Below are 20,284 nucleotides of genomic sequence, written 5' to 3'. Positions count from 1 at the left end.
TCACAACGGTCTCATGCACGAAAATGAGGCCATTGCATGACCAGATTCCTTAAAACAAAGATTGTCCAGTATCATAAGAATTAAGATGCAAGAGATGTCTCAGAACTACGTATATAGGTTTAAACAGTATGAGGTTTAACATTTATCCTTGCATAAATATCTTTCTGTTCTACATAAATTAGAGATCAAGGCACATATTATTTCCAAAGCCGCCTTTTTCACTGTCAACCTTCAGCTTTCTTAAGGGCAAAAGTAAATTCAAGAATCCTATACCCATTGTGAGGCCGTACAAACAACATGACGCTCACAACCAGAGGTGCCACTGGAAGAAGAAATTTGATACAGCAAATCCATGCTAACTAATCTAGGGCATGCTAAATGGCTATAAAAATAAAATACTCTGATGCTAATGGCAGCAGTAAACCTTACCCTATTTTCTATTGTTGCAAACTGATCTTCATGTACTGTTTAGCTTAAAGCCCGTTGGAGAATCTGAAAATCTAGAAGACTCCAAACCTTGCCGACAATGCCAGTTGACAGAGAATGATACACTTGTTTTGCAGCTGTACGATGTGCTTCTAGAATTTTGGCGTCACTAAACAACTTTTTAAGAGCGTCTTCAAGTTCTATTTTTCCAGAAACCTGCATCACCATTGGCATAGAAAGCAAATTACAGACTTTTCTCCTGAGAAGCTGACAATAGAAAATCCTTTTAAATTTTATTTATTTATTTATCAGTACAGAACATATGTTAACTAAGTCACAGGTTTTCATAGTTTTTTTAATGTAGAAACTATCCACAATCCGAACATCCAATACTAACACCACGACAGGTGCAATGGCTTATTTACAAAGACTAGCAACTGAATGTAACACACACCAGAAAAATTCTTAAAGAAATTAACTTATACAGAATGATGCCCATTCTATCCATGCAGTACTAGATGGCTTTTTCAACATGTCTGCCTAAAAGCTTCACCCAACAGCTGAACAGAGTAGAGGTTACATGTACCGATTTATGAACTTCCCATGTCGATCCTATATAGATGATCATATAAATAACAACGTTTCCAGGTAGAATTGAACACTCCCATTGTTAGGTTCCCTACATTTGGCAATATGAAAACATCTGAATTTTGAATGAAAAGGTAGATAAAGATTTAAAATTAAATTAAAACCAGAAAAGGATATACAAATCATTATATCACGTGTCAAATTTCAGAAGAGTGCAATATGATTTTGGAGCTAAATCTTGAAGAGTCTCAGCAAACAGTACAGAGAATAGAGGTTCTTCACACCTGCAGAACTGATAGAGGATTTAACCGTTGCATTTCCAGCACCATGCGTGAAAAATGCCCAACATAAGGACCTGAAAAATTCAAAATAAGAAAGCATTTATTAGTGGTATGTTAAGAACCAACCTCTGATATGGTAGCAAGTATTCACCCGTCAAAACAGCACAGCCAGCTGCAGCAGCTTCTGATATGTTGTGACCAGAAAGAGTAGGCAAAAAAGAACCTCCAATTACAGCTACTGGAGTTAACCTATACAAGTGTTTCAATTCACCTATAAATCAAGCAAGGACAGAAAACAAACAATGAAGTTAGGGAGAATATTTTTTCCAGAAGCCATTGTAGGAAGGGTTAGCTACAGATTTGTCTAAAAATTAAGTAGGAAGAAGATTTCAAATTTGCTGACCTAATGTGTCCACCACATATAAATTTGTTTCTCCTACAAGTTTATCATGTCGAGACCTCAGAGCTACACCATGCCCTTCTTTCCATAATTGCTGCACTACTCAAGGCAATGACATATAATAAACTTAATACATGTAAAGTTAAAAATAAAAATAAAAAATCTTTTTTGCAGGTAGTGAATCTCAACGAAATTATGCCTTGCCAAAACTTATCACCAGGAAATTAAAACTTTTATAGTTACCATTTATACCGTTAAATGTGAATAAAATTGAATGTATGTCATACTTGAGCAATCTCTTTTCCATGCTGTGGATGTCGAGGAACAATAATAGTTAACACATCTGGGTACTGTTGCATGAGCACTTTGTGAATGCCTAGTATTACTGCAGATAGTATTTGTGAGCTTTTCAGCAGACAGAAATAAATTAGCAAAAGAACATTACTGTTAAATGCTTGTAAAGAAACTTAAAACCAGAAAGAAGGCAAAAACCTTATTAAAATTTATCCATAAATATATCACAAGCTAATTATGATTTTCCAAAGACATTATTGGTGTATCTGTTCAAATGGCTGGCTGGGTAGGAATAATATTCCCTCATACTCAGGGAAGACATACAGAAAGTGAATGTTTCATACAGAAGTGAATGTTTCTTTAGATGAATTTCACTACTTAAAGAAAAGCTAATGTAAAAAGAAATGGAAGGTAAAATGAACTAAGCAAATAAAAAAGCACTGATTTCTAGTTGAAAATGATGTTGCAAGCCTCAGTGGCACCAAACAAAGGACGATGTGCCAGTCTAGCACTAGCAGTTGCATAACAAAATCATCGAGCACTTATATAACTTTCAGAAACCAATAACTGCCAATAATGAGGTAACATGACACTGTACGATTCAGGTGAGTTCTCTAAATGAAACTCTAACATGCAGATGACACCATATATACAGTTTTGGACATAAGGCTAAGTGAGTAACAGGAAATGACCTTCTTCTTCCCCCTTATGTATGGATGAAGCCATCCAAACTTTCCGGTGGGCAAGATGTACTTTTAGATCTTCTATACTTCTGATCTCTCCCTCAGAAATGTCAAATTCTTCAACCACTGAACATTAACACAAAAAAAGAAGAAGAAGGAAATTCTGGGATTAGAATAGATTATCACCTTCTTGAAGAGTTCCTATAAATTTATTATGGAATGAACCCAAATTCAAAAGATAACATTTGGACTCTCCAATTGACTTCCAAATCATAAGCTTCATTTTCATATATGGGTCAACATGTTAAGCCAAATATATAATATAAAATACAAGTTTTCATATACCATATTTCAAGTCACCAGAAAAGTTGATCACAAAGGGGGGAGCATGCAGTAGCTGAAAGTTGATTGCCTGCATATTGCTCTGTGCATGCAGCGAATCAGTGAGAGCACAACAGAAGACACAAATTACTCAATGCAATCTATAGCAGCACTTACCAATGGGACAATCAAAGAAAACTTTGATAGCATCAACGAAACAAGTGGCAGAAGCAATGGTCCTGACCAACGTTTAAAGGATTTAGTAGATACTCGAGCATTTAACAATGCCAGTGTGATCTGAAGAAAATATGGATCATTTAAGTGATCTAGAATCAGAAACATGACGACAACAAATCATTCTACAATATCCATTTCAAAAACCAAATGCATTTAACGCATCCAAGTTATACAAATTGAAAAGGTAGTCAAGCTAAGCAGTAATTTGGATGCAGATACAGGGAATAATAAACAACTATTTAGGGTAAAGTTAAAAATTATAACTGAGCTAATACTTCTCAGTACAATTTGGTTATTATTTTTTCTCAAAAGATATGCTCACATAATTTAGAAAGATATATTCATGAGATAAAATAACTTACACCCCTTTCTGAAGCACCCATAATTAAATTTGGCCACAGTTCACTCTCCATAATCACAATCGCATTTGGCTTCCAGTGACCGAGGAATGAGTCCATAGCAGAAGGTGTATCAACAGGCGCAAACTAGTCCAATTGGAAAGTTTGAGTATAACACAACCAGAAATATGATATCTTTACTTTCAATTAAGCTATACAGAACAAGAGCAACACATTACAATCCCATGTTACTCTAAGGACACCAATAGATATAACCAACCACGGATGTATTCCAATTCCAATCTATTATATAAACAAATAATATACATATCTATACAACATATTAAGCGTAAATGTCTGAAGAACAAATAGTAACTGACCAAAACATAGAATGTTGTAATTATAACAAAAGATTATTTAGGTAACAGTTTGTTTTCCCTTAATCTTGATTTACACATGCTAAAGCGTAGAAGTAATCAACTTTATCCTTCTCTTTTTCCCCAAAGGGGAGCTAAAGCAATACTCGCACTCTCTTTACAAATTTATTGTTCTTTCATAAGCGTGCAATGCCTGGAACTTTTTTGTCAATTCCAACAAAACTGACAAGGTAAATCAAGTCAGTTTTCCTTGTTTTCAATTATCACTTTATGCAAGCTTTAAACCCTTTTTCAACCACACACAATATAGTAAAAATCATAAGCAGAAGCAACCACATACAGAAGGTTTTTAGGATTAATTGACACTCTCACGAGCTTTACGCCACTTGACAAATTTTTTGTAGGATTTCTTCTTCTTCTTTTTTTATTTTTGGGATCCTACTGTTAGATTTAATGACGTCAAATTTCAAGTTGGTCCAGTACCTTTAATCATTCCATCTATATTGTATTAAAATTAGTTTTTTTATTTTTTGTACAACTAACTAAAAATTAGACCTTGATCCCCTCGTTGCCTATAAATTATGTCCCCGATTAGAGAATTAAATCAAATGATTGAATTGAGCAGAAAAATCTAACCAAAGTTATTAAATGGTATAAAAGTCCCTACATTTTCAACAGTGTCGAGCAATTAATTAAGTAAAAGTATAAACATGCACCTGATGTATGACACCAGTTGGAAGACGTTTCTCTATTACTTCACTGCATAAGTAGAGAAGGAAAAACCAAAAATAAGTTCAGAGTTGCTTTTCAAATGGATAAAACTTACACAATGAATTTCAAATTAAGCTCTGGAAACGGAGATACAATGCGGACGACGTCGTAGTGGTCATCAAGATGGTCAAATCAGGCCTTCGCTGAATGCATTGTTTGATTACAGGAATGGCAGCCATTCCTTCACCTGATTCAAATTTCATTACGACAAAATTATAATCGAAAAACAAAAATTCAATGAGCATTTCAAAACTGAAGAAGCAGGACCACGATTGATTCAGCTTTCTCTCTTATTTTCCCCCACTTTCTCAGTAACCAAACAAGAGGAAAGCAAACGAATTTAAAGCAATGGATTGGAGAAAACCTAATGAAACGGCGTGGATCCAGAGGAGCTGCCCCGGGGGACGAGGAAGGGAAGGTCGGCCCAAACGCTCAGGCCAGCGGAGTGGATGCTCGAGGCCTCGGAGTTTGCGCCAGTGTAGGTGAAGGTACAGCAATGGTGAGAGACCATGGCTCAGCGCTCGGTAAACGTTGTAAACTGCCTTGCTCTTCGTTGCCGCCATTTCTCTTCTGTAGTTTTCTGTTTTTCACTCAGCGGAGTGAGAGAGTCCACTTCGTCAAAGACATTGAGCATACGGGAAGGTTATGTGGGCCGACCAAGAAGTTCACTTTCTTGGGCCAGCTTATCTGATTGGGCCTATCCAAAGGGCAGAGTGTATCTCAAACCCGTTCCAACAAACCTACCCGGCACCATTACAATATAGAGTTGTGCTACGTGGGCGACTGATTTTAGCAAAATTAATAAATAAGAATAAGTAGAGGATCCAATCACACTCCATTTGCTTCATATCAATAATGTTTCTTCGAAAGGAGTTGTTATTGGTGCTCCTAAAAAGCTATCACATATTCTCTCATTGTATAAACATAAAGGAGCAAGGGGACTTGTAGCTTAAAATAATATTTGTATTTTTAATGAGTACATTAAAGTGCTTGAAATGCCTACCACGCAAGTAATAGTTTTTTTAAGTGATTTTTTTTAATTTTTATGGAGACATTTTGCTATATCATTGAACTTTCTTCTAGTCTTCACCATAAGCCTAAAATCAATTACCTATTAAACTCATCCTAGTGGTATGGGGTTTTTTATTTTTATAAAAGTGATATTGAATCGAGTGAAGTGTGGGGAGTAAGCACATTTGCTCTAACAAACTTGATTAAGTCCATACCTACAGATTTCACGGAAAAAGTAAAGAAAATTTATCATCATCCATGACTCAAGTATGATTCAGACATCTTTGATAATTTAAGGATAAAGTAAAAGTACTGAATCATAGGGCCTTTTTTTTTTCTTTCTAAAAAGGAGGAGGGGGGGCGGTGGGGGTGGGGGGTGGGGTGGTGACAGAGCTAATATATGTATGTATATATATCCATGCCATTGGCGCTTTAGCATCACCTAATTTGTGCACTTAGAAACCAAGTCAAATAAAAAATAATCAGAAAAATATAGAGAATATTGTTTAAGATATGATATTTATATAAATTGTTGGACCATGCATGTACTGTGATCAGAAATGAGCTAAGCTTAACCTTATTTTTCTTCTTGGACAAACAAAAGGCTCCTTGCATACGCCAAGGTTAGGTGAATCGAAGCTCAATCAAGCCACAAATATCGCAAGATGGAAGAGGGGACCAGGTGTACTGTAAAGGCCATTCCCTTTGTGGCTTTGTCAATTTCAAAACCTTAAAGAAATGAAATTATTGAGTAGCAAAAGGAAAAAAAACAAGAAATGGAATTATGAATTCGCTTAAAAATTAGGGGACAAAGGGATATGAATTAATTTACAATAGCTTAATGACACAACAGAATAATATGTGATGCATATGACACAACAGAAAGATTGTTGAAATATATATTTTCCATATATAGGTAAATTTCCAAAAGTTTGTGTTTAAACATAGCAATATATGTCAACGGAGTCTGGTTCAGTGAAAAATATGGCATTTGACTTGGATATTAATGGTCTCAAGTTCGAACCCCCATGACATTATAAAGTAGTGTGTATGTATGAGAAACCCCCTCATTTGTAGTATAGACTATCCCCTCATTTGTAATATAGACTATCGCTTGTACTAAAAAAAAAAATATAACAATCATAAATTTGTATATTAAATAAAAGATTATATTATAAAAAAAGTGATATTATATTAACAATAGTACATGGTCCACTGGTCCCAAAGACCAGTCACAATACCATTTAATTAAAATAGACAATTCTACAATTATAATTAAACTCTTATATTATGTTATTCGGTTGTTACCTTGTTTCAATCAAAGATATATCTTTCTTGTTCATTCTGATGTTATCTTCTTAGTTAGGTTGTTTCTGGCGAAATATTGAGTAGCAACAAAATCTCACACAAGTAGTGTAATGAAGACATTTGGACAAGGATCTGTGGTTTAATTAGGGTGCAAAAAATAAAAGTGAAAGTATAATGACCGAAATATAAAAACGCTACAAGGATCTGTGGTTTGACAATACTTCTGTGTTTATTATGTTCATAGAGGAAGATGTATGTGGAGTGGAGAAAAATAAAAAATAAAAAATAAAAAATAAAAAATAAAATGTGAAATGCTTGAGGTTGAAGCTATTGGATTGGATATATTAATTAATTTAAGATAATACATGTCCAACATGATCAGGTTTAAAAAAAATAAAATCAGGTTTAGATTCCCCTTGGAAAAAAGACAAGTTTTCTCAAATGCTAATAGGTTGCTTGGATTTGTCACGTAATCAAAGGAGAAACTATATATTAGGCCTCCTCCCTGAGAAAACCTGCAAAAGCAGAAACGAAAGCTCCCAAATAGAAATTTTCCCAGAGACCAAACAAAACTTTAGAAAAAACACACACACAAAAATGGAGCACAATGAGGTTGTTGGTTTATCCGTAGGGGTGGTATTGATATGGGTTGCATGGTCAATAATATTGTTGGTAACCCATCTTCGACGACGTCGTTTGGAGGAGGTAGCAGGGCATTTCCCACCCGGGCCAAGATGGTGGCCTATGGTGGGCAACATCTTCCAACTGGGTTTGGGCCCGCCCCACGAATCATTTGCCATGCTGGCCCGAAACCACGGCCCAATCATGACACTCTGGCTAGGATCCATGAGCACCGTAGTGATCTCGTCGAGCCAAGTGGCCCGTGAAATGTTCAAAAACCACGATGTGGTCCTAGCCGGTCGAAAAATCTACGAGGCCATGAAGGGTGATTATGGCAACGAAGGCTCGCTGATCACGGCCCAATATGGGCCTCATTGGCGCATGTTAAGGCGCTTGTGCACGACTGAATTCTTCGTGACAAGTCGCATCGATGCCATGTGTCGTGTACGTGCCAAATGTATCGATGGAATGGTGCAGTTCATAGAGGATGCTGCATCGGAAATGAGTACCAAAACAGATGGCATTGATTTGGGTAGGTTCATTTTCTTGATGGCTTTTAATCTGATTGGGAACCTCATGTTTTCTAAGGACCTATTGGACCCAAAATCGGAGAGAGGGGCTATGTTTTTTTACCATGCAGGAAAGGTTATGGAGTTGGCTGGGAAGCCAAATATGGCAGATTTCTTTCCAATTTTGCGTTGGCTTGACCCACAAGGCATCAGGAGGAACACCCAATTCCATGTGGAAAAGGCCTTTGAAATTGCAGGTGAGTTTATAAGAGAAAGAATGGAGAGCATGGAGAATGGTGGATATGATGGCATAGAGAGGACAAAAGATTTCTTAGACGTACTATTGGAATACCGTGGTGATGGTGTTGATGAGCCCTCTAGGTTCTCTTCTTCAAGAACCGTCAATGTCATTGTTTTTGTAAGTCATCTAAATCCCTTTCAATTTTAATATTATCCCTACCTATTATCTTGTTTAACATGTCCCTTAATACAATTGAGACTCACATAAGTGAATTGCCCACAAGTGTGACATCTATTAGAAAATTATTGTATATAATCACTTGAGATGGTAAAAATAATTTTATTCTACCAACTGAAAAACTCTTTGTGACGTAAGTGTAACATTTATGTAAGTATGCTCTATTTCGATTTTATTTTTGTTTATTTATAAATCTCACTTCTATTAGAAAGATGATTGACGGTTGTCCAACCTTCGAATTGTTTGAGTCTTAATTCAATTTTAATGTTCTTGTACACAAACAAATTTATGCCAATGTATACGAATATTATTTCAGGAGATGTTCACTGCAGGAACTGACACAACCACGAGCACACTAGAGTGGGCAATGGCAGAGCTTCTAAACAACCCAAAAACCCTGAAAAAAGTTCAAGCCGAGCTAAGAAGCACCATATCCTCCAGCGACAAGCTCCAAGAGAAAGACATTGAAAACCTCCCATACCTCAAAGCAGTCATCAGAGAAACCCTCAGGCTCCACCCACCCCTTCCCTTCCTGGTCCCACACATGGCCATGGACTCTTGTAAAATGCTAGGGCACCACATTCCCAAAGGCACCCAAATTCTGGTCAACGTCTGGGCCATTGGACGTGACCCAAAGACATGGGAGGACTCTTTGCTTTTCAAGCCTGAGAGGTTCTTGGAGCCCAACATGGCCGTTGACTATAAAGGGCAGCATTTTGAGTTCATCCCATTTGGTTCTGGCCGTCGGATGTGCCCTGCTGTGCCACTAGTCTCTAGGGTACTCCCTCTGGCTCTAGGGTCACTCTTGCACTCGTTTGATTGGGTTTTACCAGAAGGGCTTGAGCCAGAGAATATGGATATGGCTGAGAGGATGGGGATGACACTTAGAAAATCTGTACCTTTGAAGGTTATACCTATACCTTACAAAGGGCATGTGGGATGCTCAATCTAATGCATTTTTATTTAGGTAAGCCAAGCAATGGGGTCAATTTGTGATAAGTTTGTTTGTTAAATATGTTAATTAATAGCTGATTGTTGTAATTGATGTAATAAAAGTACAGAATGATGTATGTGGGGATTATATATAATTAATGTGAATTGTGAAAGCTATAATTACTATATGTATTAATGATAAATCAATTTGTATTTGTATCCATATCATATGCCACATCAAATCAATGAAATATATTTTAATTACAAAATTAAAAAAACAAATATTAGAATAAATCATAAAAGAAAAAAAAAAGTAAAATAATTTTAATTGATGTGGCTGTCCACCTTAACTTCTACTTAAGGTGATATGAGAATATGATATATAAATGTGGTAAAAGTTGCATTATTCATGTTTTAATTATGATAAAATTGGGATTTATTATTGTTAAAGATGATGTGTCAACTTTAAACTCTTTGAATTGAAATTGAAACGATGAAAAATGAAAGTCAGGCAGAGGATCTGAATCCGCCAAACAATTTCCCTTTTTGTTTATATGTTCACCCAACATGTACACTATATAGCGTAATCTTATAAAAAGAAAATCGTGCAATTTGGCTTTTACAATTATCAACTTTCTTTTGTTTTGCCTACTAAAATTTTAAAGCATTAAGTTTATTGAAGAAATATTGCGAGATGGAGGAAAATAATGAATGGGTTGTTTTTTAATACAAGGCTGTATTTTATTTTGCAACTTTATCGTTTTGCTATATTCTAGTTGTTTTTGTTATGCAAAACCGAATTAACTAATGAATGGATTAAAGCGACTTTTGCTTTCTATCACGACCAAGACTTCCAGCTGCTTTGTTATATATTTCATATGCATATAATTTTGTTTTGAGGAGATTTTTTTTTTCGTCAATCCAAAACGTTTATTTTTCAAACCTTCATTCATAGATCATTTATACAAAAAATTAAAAAAAAATTAAAAATCATTAAGGTATCTAATTGCTAGCAACAAAATAAATGAACACGATATTTCAAAAAAATACTAAAATAACAATAATCTAATTGAATAGTCAAATGGTTTCGAATTCAAGTGATTTTTTGCAGATATGATCTTTAAAGAAATATCTAAAAATTAGACGATTCGGATCATTAAAAAACAATGTGTGTTGGACCTTACAAGCCCTTAATAGAAGTTGAATTTATATATATGATGACAATCATCATTTTGTTTATATAAAAGGAATTAGCAAGGAAGTTGCGCACACTTAATTATACAGCCAAGACAATGAGAGACTAGCAACCCAAGTTTCGAAGAGCTTTATTATATATTGATGTTATTGTGATGAAAACATTACGTGAGGTGAGGTAGGGGTTGAAAGCATTGTCCCGCATAGAAATACTTTGCCTCGTGAAATTTCATTTTGTTTCCTTTGATTTATTAAACTTTTATTTCTCATTGTATCTCCATATACGGCATGCGACACAAGAACTTCTCCGCAATGAGGCTAACTCGTGTTAGACGATATATATATATATGGTTTATCAGTAGACTAAATTAAATTCAAATACTTTACGAATGTATTATGTATTAGGTACGTAGGTATTGACTTAGACTTTACGAATGTATTATGTATTATGAATATATTTATATTAAGTAGGTCGAGATCATCCACAGGAGCACCGGCAGCTATTGGCGGACCCAGAAATTTTTTAGCGGAGGTGCAAAATTGACTAAGTATGAAAAATGGTTTTTCGGAATAATCATTTTCTCAAGATAATTTTTGGCGGCTTTTATTCCTTACACATCAAATAAGAAAACTTGATTTTATAGGATTTTAGTATGAAGTATATATTGACTTAATGAGCCATCATTTTTAGCCTAAATCGTATTTTGCACTAAAACCGATTTTTCATATTTTGATTTGGTGGGAATTTGATTTTCTAGTATTTTTATTTGAATCCAAATGGGGGGTACTTCCTTATTTACATTGTAAACTTAAGTAAATGGAGTAATATAAAAATAAATTAAAGTAAAAGGACAAACACATTTACTTGCGCCTTAAAGGTAATTTGTATACCAATTGAGTAAAGGGGCAATTTGAAGCACCTACGATGATTTTTCGGGCGAAGAGAGGTGTAGCTGCACCTCCTTGCGCCTTAATGGGTCCGCCTCTGATCACGGGAATAGGAAGACTTCATCTTATGTTGCCTTCACTGAAACTGATGAGACTATTTTGCTAGGTGATGCAGCATTTAACCAAGTCCAGAGAAACACCACCAACTCAATCTTTGGTAAGTAGGATTAAAATTATCATGTTTTGTTATCACCGTTTAATGTCTCCTTTTTAATTCTGTTCACTCATATTTCTTTACTTATCACTTAGAACTAATCATAAGTAGTTTCATTTTCTTAAGCTTAAGATTTTCTAGGAAGTTAAAATTTTATCTTTTAACTTTCAGTAAGATCCTTCCAAGGTGAAAAAAGTATGTATTGGTAAAGAAGCTATTATATAAACAGTAACGCTACTTTGTTTATCAACTTTAGTGATACCAAATTACGAGGACCACGTCATATTTTCTTAATTATTTATCCAAAAAATTTGAAACTTAAACCATTTACAGATTTTTTTAAAAAGAAATCTGATATACTCCCTTCATCCCGAGATCTACCATGGCCTCGGTTCTTCCAGAAATATTTCATGGTTTACGTCTAATCAAAGGGGAAAAAAAACAGATCCAAAATTTTTCACACTTCACATATGTTTATCGTTTGTTTGCATCTATATAATCAGTTTAGATTTTATCAATGTTGTAAACAAAAAAAGTTGAGATAATAATATAGGCCCTCCTTGAAACAACTAGGAAGCTATTGAAAGGGCTTGAAATCTCAAAAGAGTTGTATTTCTTGTAGCGAAAATCTGTTGCATTCGAAGGAGTGGTGAGTATGGAAAACTAGATCCAATCTTTGTGTAAAAGGACAAGTTTCAGGCTTAAAAACCCTAGAAATATTACTAGCTAAAACCAGTAGAGGAGAAGAAAACAAAGATTAAAGAACTATAACCAATGACATTTGAAAACTCTTACCTCTATACTATAAATGGGGAAAATGATATTCAAAGAGACAAAATAAATCCAAATTTTTTTCACACTTCACATATAACGTATATCGTGGGTTTGGATCTCAATGGTCATGTCATATTTGGGGGAGTCCATGGCAGATCAGGAGATTGGCAATGGTTTTTTTGGTTTTTTTCTTTTTTCTTTGTTCTAGAAATGGTTTAAGATTTTACTTTTAATAATTATGTCAAAATATGATTAATTAAAAAAAAAAATGATGTGGTAGATGAGATGACTTGTCACGTAAGTTAGTATCACTAAAGTTGGTAAATAAGGTGATGCCCATACCATTATTGTTATACAAATGCCTACTTAACTCAACCATGAAATATTTAATTCCTATATGTGATAGAATAGAAGTCTAAATAAACTTTGGTATCAATTTGTTGATACAAAGCGGCTAATCGGTAGGAGATTCAGTGACACCTCTATTCAAAGTGATGTGAAGCACTGGCCATTCAAGGTGGTTGAAGGTACAGCTGACAGGCCCATGATTGTGGTTACCCACAATGGCCAATTTACTGCTGAAGAAATCTCTGCCATGGTTCTGGAAAAGATGCGGAAGATTGCCGAGACCTACCTGGGCTCAACTGTGAAAAATGCTGTTATCACTGTCCCTGCTTACTTCAATGACTCCCAACGTCAGGCTACAAAAGAAACTGGCCTCTCTGCTGGCCTAAATGTGATGCGTATTATGAACGAACCGAGTGCTGCTGCCATTGCTTATGGCCTCAGCGAGAAGTCCAGTTGGAATGGCACGAGAAATGTGACGATATTTGATCTGGGTGGAGGCAATTTAGATGTGTCATTGCTTACCATGACTAGTTCTGGTGACTTTAAAGTCCTGGCGACCACTGGAGACACTCACCTTGGCGGCAAAGACTTCGAGAACAGAATGGTGAAGTATTGTGTCGAGGAATTCAAGAGGGAGAAGACATTGGACGTGAAGACTTCAGAGCTCTTAGGAGGTTAAAAAACCAATGTAAGATGGCAAAAGAGAGTCTCTCATTTGAGTCTGAGTTTGACATTGAAATTGATTGTTTGCGCTCGGGTATTGATTTCATTATAACTTTTACCTGTGAGAAATTTGAACAACTGAATATGGATTTGTTCATCAAGTGTATGGAGCCTGTGGCCAAGTGCTTGACGGATGCGAACATGCGCATAAGCCATGTCCATGATGTTGTTCTTGCTGGTGGCTCTTCTAGAATTCCCATGGTGCAAGAGCTATTACAGAAGGTTTTCAAGGGGAAGGAGCTGTGCAAGGGCATCAATCCGTATGAGGCAGTGGCATGTGGTGCCGCCATTCAAGCTGCAGTCTTAAGTGGGAATGGAAATGGGAAGTTGATGGAAGACTTCACCCTCTCAGATGTCACTCCTCTGCCACTTGTTCTGGAGTTTACCGATTATGATACAGCCAAGAGACTCTGGGATTTAATTCCAAGAAACATTAGAATTCCTACGATCGAGAAAGTGCGTTTTAATACTGTTCAGGACGATCAAGCTTTAAGCAACTTCTGCATATATGAAGGTGAGAGTAGCATACCTGAAAGTATGAACTTTTTGGGTGAATATAGCCTCCATGACATTCCTGCAGCTCTTAACAATCTTCCTGGATTTTGTGTTTGCTTTTCTATTGATGCCGATGGTATCTTGAGTGTCTCTTCTGAGCATAAGTACACTTGGCAGAAGAAAGGGATCACATTTAACCGTGACAAACCGAAGTTTGGGGGGAATTATGATGAGTAACGTTGAAATAAGATACTCTGCTTGGCTTTGCACGCTTGGTAACTAATAGAGGATATATATTCATCAACAAAACAATGGGATCTATTGCGTTAAGAAAGAGAAGAGAGAAAAAGTCTAATATCAATGTGTGCTTGATTTGATGTATGTTTTTTTTAATGGGAAAAATTATATATTTGGAGTTATGTAACTTATGTTTTAGTGCATGGTATGTATAACCTGCAGGCAAAATATCAGAAAATTATATCCATATGTGCATTAGTTGGAGAGGGGGTTTTGCTTTGCCAATTGGCACACCAACCTTAATTTACCAAAATAAACCTTACTTTAATGACTGACTCCAGTGATGATTCTTTGGGAAAAATTGGAAAGATACCGTGCTACAACAGTACAAAAGATGACCTCACATTGTTTTTTATATTAAAAAATAAATAAAATTACAAGTAATAGTCTAAATTATACATAGACATAGATTCTAACTTGGATGCATGGAGGACGGGCTCACTGTTCTGACCAACTGGCCTAACTCACTTCTGCATAATTGCATTGTTGTTAAATTATAATGATTGGGGTTTCAAATCAACCTTAAGGAAAGCATAAGGACGTTGGAGATACACTAAGATAATTTATTTGCAATGAAATTTAAAGGTCAAAATGGCAAACTGGAATTTATCTGGAGAGAAAGAAAGAAAAGGAATTTCGAGAAATTGTAGTTGTTCTAATTATAGCTAGAAACACTAGTATTATTTATTTAATTATAAAATAATCAAACGGAAGAATAATTTTTATTAGGTTGTTGGGTTGTTGTTATCGTCAGATATGTTACCAAAGATGCTTACAAAGTTGGTTTTAGTCTTATGCTTGCATAAATCCATGGCCTCCATAGTCGAGGCCTTTAGGGTAGCATCATCATCTACCTATTAACAATCATATTTTGTGGCACATATTGTGGCTTTTTGTCTCTTCTACCTAAAATTGAAGAATTCTGAAACTGACAGCTACAATAAGTTTACATGTGTGCTAATCCCATTCGATAAGAGATGTGATTAACAATGTGATTTCGAAACTCCCCTTTAAGGTTAAAAATCTATGTTTATATGGCACATTCATATTTGCTTCTAGCTAGCTTGAGAGCAAAGCACACTTCATTTCTTTGAGTCCCTGACCATGATGGAGTGGCCTTGGAATTTTCTTGTCTATTTCATCACCTTCCTTTTACCAGCTCTGCTCTTCTTGATCCGAAGGAGATCATCAAACTCGAGCCACCATCGGCTTCCTCCCGGCCCGCCAGGACTGCCCGTGTTCGGCAACATGTTCGACCTTGGAACAATGCCACACAAGACTCTCACTGACCTAACACACAAGTTTGGTCCTGTAATTTGGCTAAGGCTCGGTGCAAGAAACACTATGGTAATTCAATCTGCCAAAGCAGCCGCTGACCTTTTCAAGCACCACGACATGTCATTTGCAGGACGCACCACAACCGAAGCAAGCCGTGTGCTTGACTACCACAAGGGGTCACTGGCTCTGGCCCCTTATGGCGCGCACTGGCGTATGTTGCGGCGCCTCGTGACAGTTGAAATGCTGGTGAACAAGCGCATTAATGAGACGGCCTTCATCCGCAGGAAGTGTCTTGACAACTTGCAGTTGTGGATAGAAGAGGAAGCCTCAAAGCTCGAAGAAGGGCATGGAGTTCACGTGGCTCGCTTTGTGTTTCTTATGAGTTTCAACCTTCTTGGCAACCTCATGCTGTCCAGGGACTTGGTGGATCCCAACTCAAGAGAAGGGTTGGAGTTCTTTTCTGCAATGGCTGGATTGATGGAGTGGAATGGGCATGCCAACATGGCTGATTTCTTTCCTTGGCTGAAGTGGCTTGATCCACAAGGCTTGAAGAGAAAGATGAAGAGGGATCTTGGAAAAGCTCTGGAAATTGCTTCTAAGTTTGTTGAGGAGCGCATGGAAGAGAAGCAGGTGGGTGGAGTGAGAGCTAGGGACTTCTTGGATGTGTTGCTTGAGTTTGAAGGCAATGGGATTGATGAACCAGCCAAAATTTCTCATCGTGATGTCAATATTTTCATACTGGTAAGTGGTGTTGTTTTCCTTGTTCAATACGTAGTCTTTTTTACACATTAAGTTTAATTTGGTCACGCGTGTTTCATATCACTTAATACAATTTTGTAACGTTTTTAACCATGTTGAGAACTCTTCGATATGCTGATAATAATAAAAACAAATTAATAAAGAGATATCAGCCTTGTAATTCTCATTGCAGTACTACATTTCTTTTTTGTTCAGAAGTGACCATAGAACTTGTCAACTTATAAATTATAATCTGTATTGCTTATGCTGTGATGCAGGAAATATTTCTGGCAGGTTCAGAAACAACAAGCAGCACAATAGAATGGGCACTGACTGAGCTTCTATGCAACCCTGAGACATTAACCAAAGCCAAAGCAGAGCTCACTCAAGTTATAGGGCCAAACAGAAAAGTTAAAGAGACTGACATTGAAAAACTTCCATACTTACAGGGCATAATTAAAGAAACCCTAAGATTGCATCCACCAATCCCATTCCTAATACCAAGAAAAGCTATGGAAGACACCAAGTTCATGGGCTACTTTACACCCAAAAACACTCAGGTATTTGTGAATGCTTATGCAATTGGAAGAGACCCAGATGTGTGGGTTGATGAGCCTAATTCATTTAAGCCTGAGAGGTTCATAGGGTCAAAAACTGATTACAAGGGTCAACATTATGAGTTCATTCCATTTGGAGCTGGGAGAAGAGTTTGTGCAGGTTTGCCACTGGCTCATAGGATGTTGCATCTTACTTTGGGCTTGTTGCTGCACCAATTTGACTGGTCACTTGATGGAAGTGTCACCAGAGGCACCATGGATTGGAAGGAAAAGTTGGGGATAACAATGAGAAAGTCTCAGCCTTTACTAGCTGTACCTAGAAAGTGCTCGGTATAGTCACTACAGCTGCTGCTGCTTTTTTCGAAGTCTGATCTCATTAAAGAAACCCAGAAAAGAAAGGATACAAACAGAGCTATAGCTTCATATGTTTTAAAAACACCACCTTTCGTTACAATTACAAATAGCGTGACATGCGATATGTTACTGTCTTATTTATTAAAAGTGAATGAGTTCTAAATGTACTGTAATCTCAAAAATGTACAAATGAAATACTTGTTAAGAGTGATTGTCTTATTGTTGAACAAGTTATATGAATAGTAGTAATGGTATGAAAATGATCAGAAACAAAATATTAATAGTTGGATAGCTGTGTATGTAGTAGTGGAGCATGCTTGTCTCGGGTGCATGTTCGTATGTTACAATTGCATGCCTATCTTGAGAATTGTATAATTGTTTATTCTTGCTTTGTGCTGTCCCCATTATAAAGCTCTAAAGAGCTATGATATGATGAATGAGACAATTTCATTCAAAGTGGAAGTAGGCATCAACAGCCGAACCACTATAATTCTCTGGTTCTTGTCTGTTGCTATTTTGTAGTCTTTGTTTCTTCATGGTATCAGAGGGTAGAAGCCCACCTGTTTCTCCTTTTCTTTAGTCGGTTGTCTTCTCCATTATTTTCTCTGCCATGGGAGAAAAAGTTGAATCTACCACTACTGTTACTAATGCTACAGCTACTATTATTTCTGAGTCTGAGGCAAATCTAAACATGAGTCTGTTCTCTTGACTGATTTCAATTATATTCCTTGGTCCAGAGCTGTTACTTTAGCTGTTGGAGGAAAATCAAAGCTGGGATATACTAATGGAAAAATTCCAGCTCCGGATGATGGTGATCCAAAATTTGAAGATTGGCTGTCAAAGGATCAACTTGTTATGTCTTGGATTTTGAATTCCATGGGGCCACGGGTTGCTGAAATTTTCAGCTACTCAGATTCCTCTCAAAACTTGTGGGAGTCTCTTAAAGAGATGTACGAGCAGCAAGACAATGCAGCCCGAATTTTTGAGTTAAAGAGAGAAATTGCGGGAGCTTAGAGCAACTCCAGCGGCAAGCCCAGCCAGAGGCTGGGGGGAGAAAAAAAAATAAACTCAGTTTCAGCGAGGAGCCCAAACCCAGGTTGGGAGTGGGACCCATGAAGTTGGGCTGGCCCTCAGGCCAGTTCAGCTCGAGCTCAAGCCCGAGGGCTGGGCTGATGTCATTGCTGACGCCAGGCTGGCGTCAACCCACTCATTTGATTTTTTTTCCCTGTTGCTATGTGGCGTCATCTGGGCTTTCCGATTTGATTTTTTTCTCTAATTCAACAGCAGCCAAATTTTTTGCAATAAAATACTGAAAAAAAAGTTCTGAAATTTTTTTAAAAAATACCCAAAAATTAATGAATTTTTTTCTATAAATACCAACCAATTTTTTTAAAAATTTATCTGAAATTTGAAATTGAAAATTTTATTCGATTATGAGATATGAATAGTATTGACACGTAGGAACCTAAAAATCTTATCCTAAAATATTATCCAAATTAATTATTGAGGTAAAAAAATTTGTGAAAAAAACAAAAAAATAAATAGTAATTGCTCTTTGCCATGACAACGGGTGAAAACACAAAATACTATTTACTAGAACAACTATTATTTACGTGAATAGTAACTGTCCTACCTCTCCTTTTGCCATAACTAAGAACAAATTGGTGAAGCTGCTCTTATCAAGAGGGAAAGTCCTTTTATTGAGCATCTTGGGAAGTTGAGCTTGCCCTGTATCGACCTCATACAACTGATTCTAAGGTTCTTCTGCATAGGGCAGAGGAGGACAAAAAATTTCCGTTGCTTGTTGCAAGTCTTGATTCAGGCTTTGAAGACCTTAGAAAAAAAAACATTTTCATGAATGCAGGTGTTGAATTCTCCATCCGCACTTAAATAGGCGTTGAATTCTCCATCCGCACTTAGAGCAAGTCCAGCAGCAGGTTTTGGACTCGGGCTGGGAGGGGTTTGGGTCAAAAAACGATTCCAGCAGCAAAAGTCCAGCCCGGGCAACTGTGGGGGCCACCAAAACGGGCTGGCCCGAAGGCGGAATTGGCCCAAGCTCGGGCCCGAGGCGTGGGACAAATTAGCTGACGCCAGCATGGCGTCAGCCCTGAAGTTTGAAATTTTTTTTTACCGTTGGCGCGTGCATTGCACGCGCCAACGTTAAAAAAAAATTAGAATCAGCGCGCTACAGTGCAGCCAACGGCTCTTGGACACGTGGCGGCCTGTGGTCGCTCCGATTGGAATTTTTTTTGAAATCCAACGGCAGCAAATATTTCTGCCCAAAAAAATTGAAAAAAAATCGAATTTTTTTTTAAAAAATACACAAAAATTACAGAATTTTTTGTGTATAAATACCAACCCATTCTCTTCACTTTTAACACCAAATCCTCATATATTTTCTTCTCCTTCTACTATTATTCACTTTCTCCTCAAATTTTTTTCACTTTCTATTCAATATTTTTTCACTTTGAAGTTGTAATTTTTTTCTACCATATTATGGGTTCTTCTAATGAAAATGGAGGGGCATGGAGCATGATAGAAGATGTTAGCTTGTGTGAGGCTTGGGTCCAAGTTAGTCATTGTCCAGTAACGGGCAATGAGATTAAATTTTCTCATATGTGGTAGTCATTGTCCAGTCATTGTCCAGCTTTTTGGAGAAGCCTTTGCAGGTCCCTTGGCGTAGGTCTGCGGAGGTAGTCTCTGGTGTACAGAGTTTCCACTGCATTACAAAATCGCACCAAGCACTCCAAAACAGTGGACTTCCCCATCCGAGCAATCTCATTCACCTGATCAGCAGATGACCCATACGCCAACATTCGTATCACAGCTGTGAACTTCTGCTCTGGAA

General features: G+C 36.9%; 3 protein-coding genes and 1 pseudogene across 4 annotated transcripts; 3 read left to right on the top strand and 1 right to left on the bottom strand.

Annotated features, from left to right (window-relative positions):
* Nucleotides 1–197: 197 nt before the first annotated feature.
* On the bottom strand, nucleotides 198–5,297 carry LOC117633502 (probable 3-deoxy-D-manno-octulosonic acid transferase, mitochondrial). 2 transcript variants are annotated; one of them, XR_004586668.1, is made up of 13 exons: nucleotides 5,081–5,297; nucleotides 4,810–4,903; nucleotides 4,662–4,704; nucleotides 3,593–3,715; nucleotides 3,171–3,290; nucleotides 3,018–3,096; nucleotides 2,682–2,798; nucleotides 1,983–2,080; nucleotides 1,699–1,789; nucleotides 1,447–1,566; nucleotides 1,299–1,369; nucleotides 1,013–1,105; nucleotides 527–642 (listed from the first exon to the last, which is right to left on the bottom strand). XR_004586668.1 is itself a non-coding variant. In XM_034367130.1 (12 exons), exons 1-12 carry the CDS (start codon nucleotides 5,277–5,279, stop codon nucleotides 469–471), a joined length of 1,329 nt encoding a protein of 442 aa, XP_034223021.1. In that variant the 5' UTR covers nucleotides 5,280–5,297; the 3' UTR covers nucleotides 198–468. The 2 variants fall into 2 exon arrangements, 1 of the variants encoding a protein (XP_034223021.1); XM_034367130.1 differs by lacking the exon at nucleotides 1,013–1,105 and having other exon boundaries at nucleotides 198–642.
* A 2,335-nt stretch (nucleotides 5,298–7,632) lies between these two features.
* LOC117635970 (cytochrome P450 76A1) lies at nucleotides 7,633–9,632 on the top strand. Its single transcript, XM_034370375.1, has 2 exons — nucleotides 7,633–8,583; nucleotides 8,960–9,632. The coding sequence occupies exons 1-2, from the start codon at nucleotides 7,633–7,635 to the stop codon at nucleotides 9,593–9,595; spliced, it is 1,587 nt and encodes a 528-aa protein (XP_034226266.1). The 3' UTR covers nucleotides 9,596–9,632.
* Nucleotides 9,633–11,757: 2,125 nt separating this feature from the next.
* LOC117635406 lies at nucleotides 11,758–18,450 on the top strand (annotated as a pseudogene).
* On the top strand, nucleotides 15,226–17,418 carry LOC117634964 (cytochrome P450 76A2-like). The gene is made up of 2 exons (XM_034369256.1): nucleotides 15,226–16,528; nucleotides 16,804–17,418. The coding sequence occupies exons 1-2, from the start codon at nucleotides 15,614–15,616 to the stop codon at nucleotides 17,416–17,418; spliced, it is 1,530 nt and encodes a 509-aa protein (XP_034225147.1). The 5' UTR covers nucleotides 15,226–15,613.
* Nucleotides 18,451–20,284: the final 1,834 nt, after the last annotated feature.

Source organism: Prunus dulcis, chromosome 7, assembly GCF_902201215.1.
Source record: "Prunus dulcis chromosome 7, ALMONDv2, whole genome shotgun sequence".
In the NCBI taxonomy this organism is placed as follows: Eukaryota; Viridiplantae; Streptophyta; class Magnoliopsida; order Rosales; family Rosaceae; genus Prunus; species Prunus dulcis.
The sequence above is the reverse complement of the archived record's forward strand: the minus strand, read 5'-3'. Positions and strand labels throughout refer to the sequence as shown.